General features: G+C 35.1%; 1 protein-coding gene across 4 annotated transcripts in view; it reads left to right on the plus strand.

Annotated features, from left to right (window-relative positions):
- The window catches only part of CENPK (centromere protein K), a 65,871-nt gene that overhangs the window by 18,675 nt on the left and 29,330 nt on the right, over positions 1-17,866 (plus strand). For 3 of the 4 annotated variants that reach the window (XM_044772521.2, XM_014848506.3, XM_044772513.2), the window contains exons 7-10: positions 10,275-10,357; positions 10,456-10,554; positions 10,902-11,028; positions 16,682-16,735. In XM_044772521.2, coding sequence (XP_044628456.1) covers positions 10,275-10,357; positions 10,456-10,554; positions 10,902-11,028; positions 16,682-16,735 — 363 coding nt within the window. The remainder of the gene's footprint in view (positions 1-10,274; positions 10,358-10,455; positions 10,555-10,901; positions 11,029-16,681; positions 16,736-17,866) is intronic. The other variant, XM_070519591.1, reaches the window with a different exon arrangement.

The following is a 17,866-nucleotide window of genomic DNA, read 5'->3' on the forward strand; positions in this document are numbered from 1 at the left end:
AGTAAATTCCACTTCTGATGCCAGCTGTGTCAGGGTTTTCCCCAAGATCAGTCTGAGGTCCAGTGATTCACTACATGGGCTCACAGGACTCAGATGAACTATTATACTCATGGTTACAGTTTATTATAGTGAGAGGACACAGGTCACAATGAGCAAAGGGAAAAAAGGCACATGGACCAAGCTTACAGGAGTCCTTCCCCAGTGGAGTTGCATGGATGCATTTTAATTCTGCCTGCAACTGTGTGTGGCAATATGTGCCAAGTGTTGATACAGGGAAATTCACCCAAGCCTTGTTGTCCAGTGTTTTTATCAGGAAGCAGTCACCGTGTGCGTTGGGCCTCTGTGACTGACTACCCAGAGTCACCTCTGTGAGCTACCCAGACTCCAGCCCCCCCAGAGCAAAAATCCATTCACCATAAATCACATAGTTAGAATAAACTCTCTTATCAAATTGATACTAAGCCGCCCAAGGCCCCAGGCATATGAAAAGCACTCTTATCAGGCAGAATATTCCAAGGCATCAGAGCTCATCTTCCAGGAGTCCACCAGGGACCAGTCCTAAAGACGGACCTTTCTTGGTAATGTGCAGAATTTGTGCAACCTTGGCCTGCTGAGTTAACCCTTTCCTGTATACTTGTCTTTTTATTCTCTAAACAGTGTCTTTTGAAGAACTTAAGTTCCTAATTTGATTAACTCCATTTTCTCAGGTTTTCTCTTAAGGTTTGTGCTCACATATAAGAAATATTTGCCCAACTTAACGTTACAAAGATTTCTTGCATATTTTCTTTTAGAAATTTTAAAGTTTTAGGTTTCAAATTTAGATCTGTGATACATTTTGAAACAATGTTTGTATATGGAATGAGTTATTGATAAAGGTTTTTTTTCATATGGATACTAATTGTTCCAGCACAAGTTGTTGAAAAAATGATCCTTTCTCTTGAATTTCCTTTGCACATTTATTGAAAATTAATTGGATCTATTTCTAGACTCTCCCTTTGTTCTCCATTTCTGCACTGTGGATAGTTCTCTTCCTTTGTTCTATGTTTTTGTCTTTAGGCCCAGTAGGACAGTGTTTAATCTACTGCAGCTTTATAAGTCTTCAAATTAAATGGTATGAGTTCTCTGACGTTGTTCTTTACCAAAATTGTTTCATATTTTCATATAAATTAGAGTTGGCTTGTCACTCTATCCCGTAAAAAGGTTTACTGGAATCTTGATTGAGATTACCCTGAATCTATAGTTTAATTTGAGGAGAACTGGTATCTTTAACATACTGAGTCTCAGTTCAGATCCGTGAGCACTCTATGATCTCTGCAGTTATTTAGGTTTCCATTTGTTTGGTATTTAGAAAATTTATCTCACCCATGTTTTGTAATTTACTATATCAACAGACTAAAAGAAGAAAAAAATCGTTTGATCACCTCAATGAATTCAGAAAAGAATAATTGACAAAATTGAATGTTAATTCATGAATTAAAAAAAAGACTTCATAAATTATAATAAAAGTGTACAGGTCCTGTACATGTTTTGTCAAATTCATCTCTTTAGTATTGCTTTCTCTTTTTTTTTCTTTTGCTGAGGAAGATTTGCCCTGAGCTAACATCTATTGCCAATCTTCCTCTTTTTGCTGAGGAAGATCCACCCTGAGCTAACATCTGTTGCCAATCTTCCTTTTTTTATGTGAGCCACAGTGACAACATGGCCACTGACAAAAGAGTGGTGTAGGTCCATGCCCAGCAACCGAACCTGGGCCACCGAAGCAGAGCACACCAAACTTAACCACTAGGCCACTGGGGCTGGCCCAACTATATCATATTTTTGATGCTTTTAAAATGGTATTCTTTTTTTAAATTTCGGTTTCCAATTATTTATTGCTGATACATACAAATACAGTTAATATTTTTATATTAATCCTGTATCTAGTGAGCATGATAAACCCCTTTATTCTAGTAGCTTTTTTGTAGATTATGTAGGATTTTCTACACAGGTAGTCATGTCATCTGACATCAAAGGCAGTTTTTCTTATTCCTTTCCATCTGGATGCTTTTTTTATCTTTTTCTTGATTTATTGTACTGTCCTAGAACGTTTAGTAATATATGGAATAAAAGTGGTGAGAGTGGACACTTTTGCCTTGTTCCTGATCTTAGTAGATAGCACTTGCTCTTTCACCATTAAGTGTCATGTTAGCAATAGGTTTTTCATATATGCCCTTGGTTAAGTTGAGGAAATTACCTTTTGTTACAATTTATGAAGTCTTTTTTTTTTAAATCATGAATTAACTTTGAATTTTGTCACTCATTCTTTCTGAGTTCATTGAGATCAAATTTTTTTTTAGTCTGTTGATGTAGTAAATTCATTGATCTTTTAATATTGATTTTAACTGTTTACTATGCATTCCTAGAATAAGTCCCACTTTGCCATAATGTATTAATCTTTTTTATTTATTGATGGATTTTTATTAAGATTTTTGCATCTGTGTTTATGAGATATATTGGTCTGTGGTTTTCTTTTCTTGTGACATTTTTGTCTGGCTTTGATATCATGGTGATATCAGCCTCAAAGAATGAGTTGAGAAGTATTCTGTCCTCTTCAGAAGAGTTTGTATAGATTCAGTATTAATAATTTTTTAAACATTTGTTAGAATTCACAAGTGAAATCATCAGGGCCTAGAGTTTTCTTTGTGGGAAAATTTTTTACTACAAATTCAATTTCTTTATGGTTAGTCAGGTTTTCTATTTTTCTCTGAATGAGATTTGGTAGGTTGTATCTTTCAAAGAGTTTGTTCATCTCATCTAATTTGTCAAATTTATTGACATAAAATTGTTCAAAGCGTTCCCCCATTATTGTATTAATGTTTTTAGTAATGTCACCTCTCTCGTTCCTCATGTTGGTGATTTGTGTCCTTTTTTCTCCTGTAATTAGTCTGGGTAATTTTGTCGAAATTCTCAAAGAATGAGCTTTGTGTTTCATTGATTCTCCCGTTTTCTTTTTGTTTTTCTATTATACTGATTTAAGTTTTTAATCATTTTTTCCTTCAGTTTATGTTTGGTTTTATTTGCTCTTTTTCTAGTTTCTTAGGGTGGAAGCTGAGGACATTAATTTGAGAGCTTTCTTTTTTGTAAAATAGGCGTTTAGTGCTATAAATTCTCATCTGAGTGCTTTTGCTTCATCCCAGAAATTTTGATTATATTTTATTTTCAGACAGTTCATAATAATTTCTTATTTCCCTTTTGAGTGCTTCTTTGACCCAATGATTATTTAGAAGTGTGTTTTTAGTGAGGGGGTGGAGCAAAATGGTGGGGTGAGCTGACCCCGGATTCTCTCCCCTCCAAAATACAACAAAGGATTGGAAAAACTGAATTTCAGAGAATAAACATAATGCCAACACGTTAGAGACCTACAATACCAAGAAGGCGGAGATCATAAACCCTACTTACAGCCTCGGAGGCGCTGGAACGGTAGGAGAGAACATCGCTTCCTCCTCTAGAGTCTGCGATTGCTGCTGCGTGGGTCAGGAGGGAGCGGGGGAGGGGCCGCGAGACCGGGGATCATCCAGGGCTCCTGCCCTGGTTCAGTGGAGACCCGCTGATGGGGGGAAAGCTTCCGTCTGCGGGGACCCCATAAACCAAGGGCCTCGGGAGACCGGAGAGAACAGAACTGATCTGAACACAGACCGGCGCGTGTGAGTAACAGCCCCTCCCTCCTGGCAAAGCCAGTGGGCGCAGCCATCTTGCCCGAAGGCGGAGAGCTCACAACGCGTGGCTCTCGACCCCCATCTAGTGGCGACAGGCTGTAACTGCAACCGAATGCTACCACCATGCGAAAAAACCGCTCCTCTACCATCCAGCAATTTATAAAAGCCCCAGACCAGAAGGAAAACAATAAAAACATAGAAATAAGTCCTGAGGACTTGGAATTAGGTAAACTAAGTGATAATGAGTTCAGAGCAGCTATAATCAAAAAACTCAATGAGGTAGAGAGAAAGATAGAGAAACAAGCCGAGTTCTGGAGTTCCTTCACAAAAGAGATTGAAATCATAAAGAAGAATCAAACAGAATTACTTGAGATGAAAAACACAATGGACTAGATAAAACAGAATATGGATTCCCTGAATGCCTGTGTAGACACCATAGAAGAGCAAATTAACATAATTGAAGATAGACAGGCTGAATGGCTCCAGACAGAGGAAGAAAGAGAACTAAGAATTTTAAAAAAATGAGGAAAGTCTCCAAGAGATAATGGATTCAATGAGGAGTAAGAACATAAGGATCATAGGAATTCCTGAGAATGTGGAAAAGGAAAATGGAGCAGACAGTGTGCTTAACAAAATTATTGAAGAGAACTTCCCAAATCTAGGGATCGACGGAGAAATGTGTGTGGAGGAGGGTTTTAGATCTCCTAGATTTGTCAGTGTAAGAAGACATACTGCAAGGCACATAGTAGTAAAATTGGCAAAAAGGAAGGATAAGGAAAGAATACTCAGGGAAATAAGAAAAACAAAGAGAATAACCTATAAAGGAGCCCCTATCAGACTGTCAGTGGATTTCTCTACAGAAACCTTACAAGCTAGGAGAGAATGCAGTGACATATTCAAAGCTCTAAAGGATAAAAATCTTCAGCCAAGAATACTCTATCCAGCAAGAATTTCCTTCAGATATGAGGGAGAAATTAAATCTTTTCCAGACAAACAAAAGTTAAGGGAATTTGTAACTAGAAGCCCTCCATTACAAGAAATCCTCAAGAAGGCTCTCATACTTGAAAAAAGAAAAGAGGGAGAAAGGGGACACAATCCACAGACTAGGGAGACCGATGGATAGAACCAGAACAGAATAGCAAATATTCAACTATAGCATTAGGGTAAAGGTAAGGAAACTACCAAAGCAAGGACGATCTTATCACTCTAACTACAAATTCATAAGTCGAGTTGGAATAAAAAATGAAAATAATTATTTAGGAGGGGAAGAGCAAAGGGTCTAAATCAGTATTGGTCGAGTAAGTAAGAGACCACCAGAGAATAGACTATATTATACACGAGATTCTAAATACAAACTTCAAGGTAGACACTAAAATAAAATACAGAACAGAGTCACAAATCATAAATAAGGAAAAATCTAAGAAACCCAGCATACGAAATTGCAGTATTAAATGGGTAGTCTAAAGCAAACAGGAAAAGAAACGCAGGAAAACAAGATAATGTGCGACAGATTGATGGTATTAAGTCCACATGCATCAATAATCACTCTCAATGTGAATGGATTGAACTCTCCAATAAAAAGACACAGAGTGGCAAAATGGATTAAAGAACAAGATCCAACAATTTCCTCCAGGAAACACACCTCAACCCCAAGGACAAACACAGACTCAGGGTGAAGGGGTGGAGGACAATACTTCAAGCTAATAGCAAGGAATAAAAGCTGGTGTTGCAATTCTTATATCAGACCAAGTGGATTTCAAAATAAGACAGGTAAAGAGAGACACAGAGGGACAATATATAATGATCAAAGGGACACTTCATCAAGAAGAAATAATGCTTATAAATATCTATGCACCCAAGACAGGAGCACCAAGATTCATAAAGCAACTATTAACAGACCTAAAGGAAGATGTTAAAAACAACACAATAATAGTAGGGGACCTCAACACCCCACTCACATCAATTGACAGATCATCCAGACAGAAAATCAACAGGGAAATAGTGGAGCTAAATGAAAAACTAAAACAATTGGACTTACTAGACATATATAGATCACTTCACCCTGAAAGAGCTGAATACAAATTCTTCTCAAGTGCACATGGAACATTCTCAAGGATAGACCGTATGTTGGGAAACAAGGCAAGCCTCTACAAATTTAAAAAAATTGAAGTAATAACAAGCATCTTCTCCGATCATAGTGCTGTAAGGCTAGAAATTAATTACAAGAAAAAAGCTGAGAAAGGCACAAAGATGTGGAGACTAAACAACACACTACTGAACAAGCAATGGATCATTGAAGAAATTAAAGAAGAAATAAAAAAATACCTGGAAACAAATGAAAATGACAGCATGCCATACCAACTCATTTGGGATACAGCAAAAGCTGTATTAAGAGGAAAATTCATCGCAATACAGGCACATCTTAACAAACAAGAAAAAGCCCAAATAAGCAACCTTTAAGTACACCTAACTGAACTAGAGAAAAAAGAACAAATGAAGCCCAAACTCAGCAGAAGGAGAGAAATAATAAAAATCAGAGCAGAAATAAATACTATTGAAACGAAAAAGAAAGTAGAAAGGATCAATGAAACAAAGAGCTGGTTTTTTTAGAAGATAAATAAAATTGACAAACCACTAGCCAGACTTACAAAGAAAAAAACTGAGAAAGCTCAAATAAACAAAATCAGAAATGAGCGAGGAGAAACAACAACAGACTCTGCAGAAATACAACAGATAAGAGAATACTACAAAAAACTATATGCCAGCAGAATGGATAACCTAGAGGAAATGGATAAATTCTTGTACTCCTACAACCTCCCACAGATCACTCAAGAAGAGGCAGACAATTTGAACAGACCAATCACAAGGAAAGAGATTGAAACAGCAATCAAAAACATCCCAAAGAATAAAACCCCAGGACCAGATGGCTTTCCTGGGGAATTCTACCAAACTTTCAGAGAGGATTTAATACCTATTCTTTTCAAGCTATTCGAAAAAATTAGGGAAGATGGAACGCTTCCTAACACATTCTATGAGGCCAACATCACACTGATAGCAAAACCTGGCAAGGACACCACGAAAAAAGAGAACTACAGGCCAGTATCACTGATGAACATAGATGCAAAAATTCTAAACAAAATTTTGGCAACCAGAATTCAGCAATTCATCAAAAGAATGATACATCAGGATCAGGTGAGATTCATACCAGGGACACAGGGATGGTTCAACATCCGCAAATCAAACAACGTGATACACCACATCAAGAAACTGAGGAATAAAAACCACATGATCATCTCAATAGATGCAGAGAAGGCATTTGACAAGATCCAACAGCCATTTATGATAAAAACTCTGAACAAAATGGGCATAGAAGGAAACTACCTCAACATAATAAAGGCCATATATGACAAACCCATAGCCAACGTCATACTCAATGGGCATAGTACTGGAGGTCCTGGCCAGAGCAATCAGGCAAGAAAAAGGAATAAAAGGAATCCAAATAGGGACGGAAGAAGTGAAACTCTCGCTGTTTGCAGACGACATGATCTTATATATAGAAAACCCCAAAGAATCCATTGGAAAACTGTTAGAAGTAATCAACAACTACAGCAAAGTTGCAGGGTATAAAATCAATTTGCATAAATCAGTAGCATTTCTATACTCCAGTAATGAACCAACAGAAAAAGAACTCAAGAATACAATGCCATTCACAATCGCAACAAAAAGAATAAAATACCTTGGGGTAAATTTAACTAAGGAAGTGAAGGACCTATATAATGAAAATTACAAGGCCTTTCTGAGAGAATTGGATGATGACATAAGGTGATGGAAAGACATTCCATGTACATGGATTGGAAGAATAAACATAGTTAAAATGTCCGTTCTACCTAAAGCAATCTACAGATTCAACGCCATCCCAATCAGAATCCCAATGACATTCTTTACCAGAATTAGAACAAAGAATCCTAAAATTCATATGGGGCAACAAAAGACCCCGAATTTCTAAAGCAATCCTGAGAAAGAAGAACAAAACGGGAGGAATCACAATCCCTGACTTCAAAACATACTACAAAGCTACAGTAATCAGAACAGCATGGTACTGGTACAAAAACAGGTGCACAGATCAATGGAACAGAATTGAAAGCCCAGAAATAAAACCACACATCTATGGACAGCTTATCTTTGACAAAGGAGCTGAGGGCATACAATGGAGAAAAGAAAGTCTTTTCAACAAATGGTGCTGGGAAAACTGGAAAGCCACATGTGAAAGAATGAAAATTGACCATTCTTTTTCACCATTCACCAAAATAAACTCAAAATGGATTAAAGACCTAAAGGTGAGACCTGAAACCATAAGGCTTCTGGAAGAAAACGTAGGCAGTACACTCTTTGACATCAGTATTAAAAGGATTTTTTCGGACACCATGCCTTCTCAGAGAAGGGAAACAATAGAAAGAATAAACAAATGGGACTTCATCAGATTAAGGAGCTTCTTCAAGGCAAATGAAAACAGGATTGAAACAAAAAAACAACCCACTAACTGGAAAAAAATATTTGCAAGTCATATATCTGACAAAGGCTTAATATCCATAATATATAAAGAACTCTTGCAACTCAACCACAAAACATCAAACAACCCAATCAAAAAATGGGCTGGAGACATGAACAGACATTTCCGCAAAGAAGATGTACGGATGGCCAACAGGCACATGAAAAGATGCTCATCATCGCTGATCATCAGGGAAATGCAAATCAAAACTACACTAAGATATAACCTTACACCCGTTAGAATGACAAAAGTATCTAAAACTAAGAGCAACAAATGTTGGAAAGGTTGCGGAGTAAAAGGAACCCTCATACACTGTTGGTGGGAATGCAAACTGGTTCAGCCAGGATGGAAAACAGTACGGAGATTTCTCAAAAAATTAAAAATAGAACTAGCATACGATCCAGCCATCCCACTACTGGGTATTTATCCAAAGAGCTTGAAGTCAGCAATCCCAAAAGTCCTATGCACCCCAATGTTTATTGCAGCACTGTTTACAATAGCCAAGACGTGGAAGCAACCTAAGTGTCCATCAACAGACGAATGGATAAAGAAGATGTGGTACATATATACAATGGAATACTACTCAGCTGTAAAACAGAACAAAAACATTCCATTTGCAATCTCATGGATGGACCTTGAGGGAATTATGTTAAGTGAAATAAGCCAGCGAGAGAAGGTTAATCTGTGTATGACTCCACTCATATGAGGAATTTGAAATTATGGACCAAGAACAGTTTAGTGGATACCAGGGGAAAGGTGGGGTGGGGGGTGGGCACAAAGGGTGAAGTGGTGCACCTACAACATGACTGACAAACATTAATGTACAACTGAAATTTCACAAGATTGTAACCTATCATTAACTCAATAAAAAAAAAAGAAGTGTGTTTTTAGTATCCAAATATTTGGAAAATTTTCCAAAAATCTTTCTATTATGAATTTTTAGTTTAATTTCGTTGTTAGATCATATCTAGTGTAATATCAGTATGGTCACATTGAAATCTACATTCTTGATTTTTCTTTCCTATTTGTCCTACCTTTTCCCTGTTCCTGTTTTCCTCTTTTCCCACTTTCTTGAATTAATTGCATATTTAAAAAAATAAACCCATTTTATTTACACTATTGGCTTATTAGTTACATCTTTTCATTTTTTCATGGTTGCGCTAGGATTTATAATATACATCCTTAACTTATTACTGATTCAGATTTAGAAAAAGCTAATGGAAACTCTTGACATCAGGAGAATGGAACACTAGCTAATGTGTTCTAGAAACAAAAGGACACTAGACAAAGTCCAGAGTTTATTGTAATTTCCTATAACCACAGTCTTCTTTGATCCTCAAATACCTCAACCACACTCCTGCCTCAGGGCCTTTGTACTTATGAGGCCCTCTGCCTGGAACATTCTTTTGCTAGATAATGACATGGCTTATCTCTTGCCTTCTTACTTTGTTGCTAAGCTGTTAACCAGATCAGAGAGATCTTTCCATAGTATAATACGTAAAAGAACCATCCCTGCTCTTCGTTCTGTACTCTTATTTTGATGTATTTTTTTCTTCTTGGTACTTATCACTTATCACTCACTTAAGTTATATATTTGTTGCTCTGGATTGCCCTCTTTCTTCTGTTCACCTTTACGTGCCTGACTCCTTCAACAATGCCTGGTAATCAATAACTGATCAATAAATATTTGTTTAATGAGTGATATTCATTTGTGTCTGTGTTTGTATAGTCTCCTTAGAAAAGAGACCTAATCCACTTGATTAATGAAAACTTACCAAATTGCCTTTAAATATGAAATTGAAATACATTTCTCATAACACTTTCTTATATTTTTGAATTTAACAATGAAATGTTACAAAGAACTTAGTACCTGTTGTATATTTCCCTTTCAAAGACTTTCTGCTAGGCTTTTTTGCTGTTGACTTCTGAATATCTATCCTAGACCAATATGTAAATTTCACTATCATTTAGAAATACAACTATTTATGTGATGAAAGACTAAGGAATTAACTTGAATTATTTTGTTCTAGTTCCAAAAATTGAGACATGATCTTGAATTGGTACTCTCCACTATTCAGTCAAAGAATGAAAAGTTAAAGGAAGACCTGGAAAGGTATATTTATGTTATAATTACCATTAATCATTGATATATGTTGAATTGGCATTAATGTTTTATTTGGCTGTTGTTTGTTTTGTTGTCCATATTTAAAGGGAGCAACAATGGTTGAAAGAACAGCAACAGCTCCTGGAATCTCTTAATGTACTACACAAGGAATTGAAACAGCAGGTTGTGACAGTTTCTGAATCAAGGTATTAATTTTGTATTCTAGCTATTTAAAATAGGAGAAAATATTTTCTTTTTTATGTTACATGTAATATGTAGATGAAAAGAAGGTAAATTACACCAGAAATCGTGAGTCTTACTCTACCTTTTGCCAACTATCAGTTACATGATCTTTTATGAATAACTTGACCTGGTTGTACCTTTAGTTTCCCTACATGTTAAGTAGAGTGTGTTACTTTCATAAAGCTAGTTATTTGGTTTGAACAAATGAAGTTTGAACAAAGTTTTTGATCAACTTTATGTGTAATCAGTTATATATTCTTATGTATTTTATCACTGAAATATTTCTCTTATTGTTTTTGAAATCTATTAGAATCTTTAATGAACTAAAAACTAAAATGCATGATATAAAAGAATATAAGGAAAAACTCTTGATTACCTTGGGTGAGTTTCTAGAAGACCATTTTCCTCTGCCTGATAGAAATGTTAAAAAGAAAAAGGTAAGTTTTAGAGAAGACATTCATGTAGATATTCATATCTGAAATTGTTTCAGATAGGTGCAAATGTAAATTTTCTGATAAACTTTTTTATGTTTTATTATGCATTTCAAAGATACACACAGAGATACATGTACAGAAATATTCCATCACATTATAATATTTATTGAAAAATTAGAAGCAACCTAGTTGTTCAATAAAATAGGATTAAATACATTTTTTATATTTTATCCATATGATTGGGAAAAACATGCAGATTTTAAAAATAATGTATTGAATATTATTGAAGGAGTTAATGAAATGCTCACAATTTATTGTTAAGTGGATAAAACACAGATGATTTAATTGTATGAGTCTAATTTGTACCAAAAAATGTAACAGTTCTTATGTGTGGAGGCAAAGATTATATGTCAGATTTGCTTTTGTTTTCACTATTTTCCAAATTTTCCATGATGAACATATGTAACTTTTAAAATTGGAAGAATGTTGTTTAAAATCTGTTAGTTAATGTAAGTTATTGGCTATTTTAATAGTAGTTATGATGGAATAAACCTTTTCCACAAAAGCAATAAATATTTCATTGGATGACAGAAGATTGGGAGCAACTACTTTGATTCCTGTTTTTAAAAAAGTATATAGTTTAAATATAGAGAACTTGTGGAAATGGAATAGGCATTGAAACTGGCACCGGAATGATCTTTCTAAAAAAATATAGTTTAATCATTTTTAAACAAAACTTTTGATAGCTCCCTGTAGGATGAAGTTTATATTCTGGACTTTGTTTCTTTAGCCTCCTTTTCAACCTTCTTTACCCACTGCTTGCATGAATTCATTCAGTCTTGCTATTGTAGTTCCAGCAAATACGCAATGACATGTCACTTTTTTGTGCCTTATACTTTCTATTCCCTTACAAGACACTTCCTATCTGTGAGGATAACAAATTCCTACTTAAGGCAACTGAAACGTCACCTGTTTTTTAAAAAAATTATTTATTTATTTTTTTGAGGAAGATTAGCTGTGAGCTAATTGCTGCCAATCCTCCTCTTTTTAATGAGGAAGACTGGCCCCGAGCTAACATCCAGGCCCATCTTCCTCTACGTTATATGTGGGATGCCTACCACAGCATGGCTTGCCAAGCAGTGCCATGTCTGCACCCGGGATCCACACCAGTGAATCCTGGGCTGCCGAAGCGAAACGTGTGCACTTAATGGCTGCGCAACTGGGCCAGCCCATCAAACATCGTCTTTTGTGTGAAGCATGGAATGAAGTTTACGTGTTATTTTATTAGCATTTGTCATCTCATTTTGTGATGATCATTATGTCTGACTCCCTGTTTGCCCACCATGCACTGTGAACTCTTTGATGTGTTTAACTCATCTCTGTATCTCTACTATCTTGCATATCTATTATAGTACCTTTCTGAGTTCATGTTTATTGAATGACTGTGAATATATTAGGAAAAGGAGAAAAAGTTTTCTTAGAATGTGTGGTTTTTTTTATTCTTCCCTTTCTTCTTTGTAACTTTCAGTAGGCTTTACATTTATTATGGACTATGTCAGCCATTCTCTCTGTTATTTATACCCCTTATTCATTTCTGAAATTGTTGACAGCCTGCCGTTAATCATTTCATTAAGTTCATGATTGCTTGATGCTTAATGATCATATTCCTACAGTAACTCACTGACTGACTTTTTGATCCTAATCTCTCTTTTTTTCAAAAATTTTTTTAACCTATTAAGTTTCTCCACAATAGAACCAGAAGTTTGAGGCATTCTGAAAAGGAAGCATTGATCACTGGAAGCCATTAAGCTAGCTCTTTTTTTAATGAAGTATACGAACTATTAATACATGTTACAAAATAATCGATTGCTTTCTCTCTCACGCACTAATACTGGATGTATACTCGGCTGAAGCTGCCATAACAAAATATCATAGACTCTCAGTGGCTTAAACAAAAGAAATTTATTTTTTCACAGTTCTGGAGGCTAGAAGTCCAAGATCAAGGTGCCATTAGGGGTTGGTTTCTGCTGAGGCCTTTCTTCCTTTCTGTGGCTGCTGCCTTCTCGCTGTGTCCTCACATGGCTTTTACTCTGTGTGAGTGTAGAGTCCTTATCATAAGTCCTTATTATAAGGACACCAGTTCAATTGGATTAGGGTCCCACCCTCATGACTGTATTTAACCTTAATTACCTCTTTGAAGGCTCTATCTCTAAATATTGTCACATTATGGATTAGGACTTCAACATATGAATTTTGTGAGGCACAGTTCAGTTCATAACACTGGACTTTATTATTCAAAGATGTGTACAAAGGAGAAAGAAACAACCAAAATCCCTCTACCGGATCATTATTATTAGAGGAATGTCATATGAAACATCTTCCTGAATACATATATGTATAGAAACATGAATGGATGGGTGGATCAATGTAGTTTTGTACAAGCTAATATAAAATAAGTATTATATGTAATTTTACTTAAATTTGATAGAAGAAAAATAAGTGAGGATGAATTGTTGAACTGAGATAAATATTTCTTTGCTTCAAGTGATTTTAGTTCTGGAGAGATCCCTAATGTAAAGAAAACAAATTATGAAAAACATTATTAAAGATTATAATAGTTTGCTTAATTTCATCTTTTAATTTTGAGTAGTATTAATAGACTTCCTGCTATGAAAGGTGAGGAAATTAACATTCTCCCTCCTATACCCTTATTTATATTCTATCCTGATACCATCATTCGTGTATATGTTTAGTCTTTATTCTACATTGTATTGGATTCAATGCTTGTCATCTTGTACTTTTCATTTTTGAGTTCTCAAGTTTAATCCATCATTTGATTTGATGGGTTTCTTTGACAAGTAATTTATTGAAGAAGAATTCCTGGGTGTCTTATTTTTTGAATTCTTGAATTCAAAATACTTGAATTCTTGAATACTGAAAATACTTTATTTGCCTTTATACTCAAAGGATATCTTTGGCACATTTTTTTAAAATCTCAAGGCTTGGTAGGGATTGCTCCATTCTTCTGAGATGGATTGTGCTGTGGAGAAGTCTGACCCAGCCCGTAGATGTCTGGCTGCCTCTGACTGTAGGCCTGAGGAGTTCTTTATCTTTGAACTTCAGAAATGTAACAGGGATATATCATGATGTTGATCATTCAGTATCAGTTTTGCTTTGAAGATATATTATTTCCAGGGGCAGATTTAGGTCGCATTTCATTTTACGGACATTTTATTTTATGTATCTTACATTGTTTATCATATCCTTATGTTGAAACTTTTTTTCTTTACTTGCTTTCATTATATTTTTCTTCTGCATTTTCTTTGATTGTCTCAAACCTTTAATTTTAATCTGTGCCTTGCTGCTGCTTATTTGTCAATTTTATAATTGAGTTTTCTTTCATCACTGGTAAATCATATGCTGCATTTTACTACTCTTCCACTTAGTAAGATAGTAGAGGTCAGGATATTTTGAGATCCAGCTGTACTATCTTTACTCAGGAATCACATTTTTTTGGTGTGTTTATGAGGAAGATTGGCCCTGAGCTAACATCTGTTGCCAATTGTCCTCTTTTTGCTTGAGGAAGATTGTCTCTGAGCTAACATCTGTGGCAGTCTTCTTCTATTTTGTATGTGGGTTGCTACCACGGCATGGCTTGATGAGTGGTGGAGGTCCATGCCTGGGATCCAAACCCACAAACCCCAGGCAGCTGAAGCAGAGTGCACAAACCCAACCACTACGCTGCCAGGCCAGCCCAGAAATCACGTTTATTTTTGTCAGGGTTATTTTACTATTTCTCTAATATATTTGTATTTCTTTAAGACTTTATAAGAACTTCATGGTAATCTTTGACCAGTTTCAGGAAAGTTCTGTCACTATAACAGGTGACTTTGCAATTAGTAGAATGTCTGAACTCAAAAGCTGCTGATTAGGATTAGTATTATTTTGGAAGGAGATTTCTACCAGTTATCGTTAGAGCCTTGTCCTATTGAACACGTTTTCTTTTTTTTTTAAGATTGGCACCTGAGCGAACATCTGTTGCTAATCTTCTTTTTTTCTTCTTCTCCCCAAAGATCCCCCAGTATATAGTTGTATATTCTAGTTGTAGGTCCTTCTAGCTCTGCTATATGGGAGACTGCCTCACCATGGCTTGATGAGTGGTGCTAGGTTTGTGCCCAGGATCTGAACCAGCGAAACCCTGGGCTGCTGAAGTGGAGTGTGCAAACTCAACCCCTTGGCCACAGGGTGGCCACCTATTGAACATTTTTAACAGTAATTTGGATAAAGAGGTATAAGACATGATTGTCAAAATTTGCAAATGATATGAAATTAAGAAGGCTAGATAGTAAATATATTGGATGACAGAATTAGGACTATATTTTTTAGCAGGCTAGGAACTAGGCCAAATGAAATAGGATGATATTTAGTGAAGGTACATAGAATATCTTTCTTGGATTTAAAACATTAAAGAATGAAGGTGACAGGGTTGTCCTGGTGGCCTAGTGGTTTAGTTTGCTTGTTCTGCTTCCATGGCCCAGGGTTTGTGGGTTCAGAACCCCGGGTGCAGACCTACACACTGCTCATCAAGCTATGCTGTGGCAGCATCCCACATACAAAATAGAGGAGTATTGGCACAGATGTTAGCTCAGTGACAATCTTCCTCAAACACAAAGAGGAAGATTGGCAACAGATGTTAGCCCAAGGCCAATCTTCCTCACCAAAAAAAAAAAAAAAAAAAGATGGAGGAGACATAACTTAGCTAGATGTATGAAAGAGACTTTGGCATTTTAGACGATAGTATGCTCAGATAGATGTCAGTAAGATGAAATAGATGTCCAAGAGCTAATGCAATCTTAAACTTAATAAATAGAATTCTGTCATCTACAAGTATGGAAGTGAGTCTTCCTTTTCATCTTTGGTGTTCGAATCACACCGAGATCATTGTGGAGACTGCATTATAAAAAAAAAAAATAGACAAATTAGAGCACATTCAGAGATCAACCATCATATTGAGGGGCCACAAGTCTATGGCTTATGAAGAATAATTGAAGGAACTGATCATGATTAACATGGAGAAGACTTGAGGCTCATAATAGCTATCTTCAAATATTGGAGGAACTCTTGGATGGAATTGGAATAAGATTTATTCTTTGTCATTCCAAGGAAAAAAGAACCAGTGAGGTGAGTTAACATGAACCATCAAGAACTATTCAAAGATAAACAGGGCTCCCTGGGAAGCAAGTTTTCCTGTCCTGAAGCTGTATAAATACAGTTTGGAATGTCATTTGTTTGGGATATTTTGGTTGAGGAGTTCAAACATTAGGTTTTTTAAATATGAGTATATATAATATATTTAATATAATTTATCTATTTTATATTTACAGGTAGTTTGAATTGTATCTTCTAGTAATTACAAAAGATTTCACTGTCTTAAAGGTTGTTTCAACTGCATTTTTATGAACCTGACTGTTTAGTACAAGCAGGTTGTTTACTTTCAGAATTCTTTTAAAACCATCTAATTATCAATGTTTGGTTTTAGTGTACCTTGTACCATAACAATTAAATATTTTTTAAATTTTGTAAATAATGCATCCTACTGTTCTGCCACTTGCAGAACTGAAATGTTAATTGTTTGTTATTCACATTTCTCTCAAAGAAAAACGTTCAAGAATCCACTGCACAGCTGATAACACTGCATGAAATGTTAGAGGTAAGTGTTTTGTGTAGTTGTTTTGTCTTGAAGCTGTCTCTTAGTGATTTGTGAACAATTATACACAGTCTTAAAAAGGAACTGCTTTAGTTCTTAAAGTATACACCAATCTTTGTTAAATATATTTATATTAATTTATCTTTAGTATAAAATTAGATTCTGTTTTCTATACAGTACTAGAAAGAATATTGTAATTTTTTAAAAGAACATGAAATTAGAGTCTTAACCCTTACTCATGTTCCCAAGATTATTACTTTAAGGAAATTTTTGTGATGTTATTTAGAATTTACACAGTGAAATCCTATGCTTTTACATTGATAGAATCTTTAGTTGGTAACTCTCTATTCTATCTAAAATACATAAGTGAGGTTAGCGATTCTTTTCATAAAGTTGCAGAAATTTGTGCAAAGTTTTCCTTGAAATGCATCAGCCTCTTTTTCACAATGTAAAGACTGGGTAATTTCAACTTTTTTCTGCTTGATATTTACTTTTTTAAAAAAATATCTTTGACCTTTTTAAAAAAATGTTTTTGAACTTCAGTCAGTTATCAAATATATTAAATATTTTAGAAGATCTTGATAGACACTGCATTGCTAATTAAGTGAAGAAGAAGGTAAAATAGTCTATGAAGAGCAGGATGTTTAACAATATGTGCCTTTTAAAAATCATTGATGAATTGAAAGAGTGATTTCAGAAAACTTGTGGCATTGTAATTTTATGAATTAGATGCTGAATTGTCTATTTTTATTCAGCTAAGTAGTTTTGTTGTCTCAGGATATCTTAATATAGAATATTATTGCTTTGAAAAGCAAAATACAAATATTTATTAGATTAGTAATTAGAACAGATGAGTGATTAGATTAGATTAGATTAGTGATTAGAATCTTTTAACATATTTCTAGTTACTCCAAGTTATGCTGAAACTAAGAAACTACTACTTCTTAAGGATGACTTAACTTTTCTTAAATAAAAGTTGTCATATATGTGGCAAATATTGACAAGTTTTAACTGGGAAATACATGTGTAACTTTTGAATAGTATACTGTGAGGTACCATATAAAACTTAGAATTAGAAATCGTTTTTGTCTCCAAGGCTAGTATTATCAATGATAAAAGTAACCAATATTAAAC

Source organism: Equus asinus, chromosome 10 (genome assembly GCF_041296235.1).
Source record: "Equus asinus isolate D_3611 breed Donkey chromosome 10, EquAss-T2T_v2, whole genome shotgun sequence".
NCBI classification, from domain to species: domain Eukaryota; kingdom Metazoa; phylum Chordata; class Mammalia; order Perissodactyla; family Equidae; genus Equus; species Equus asinus.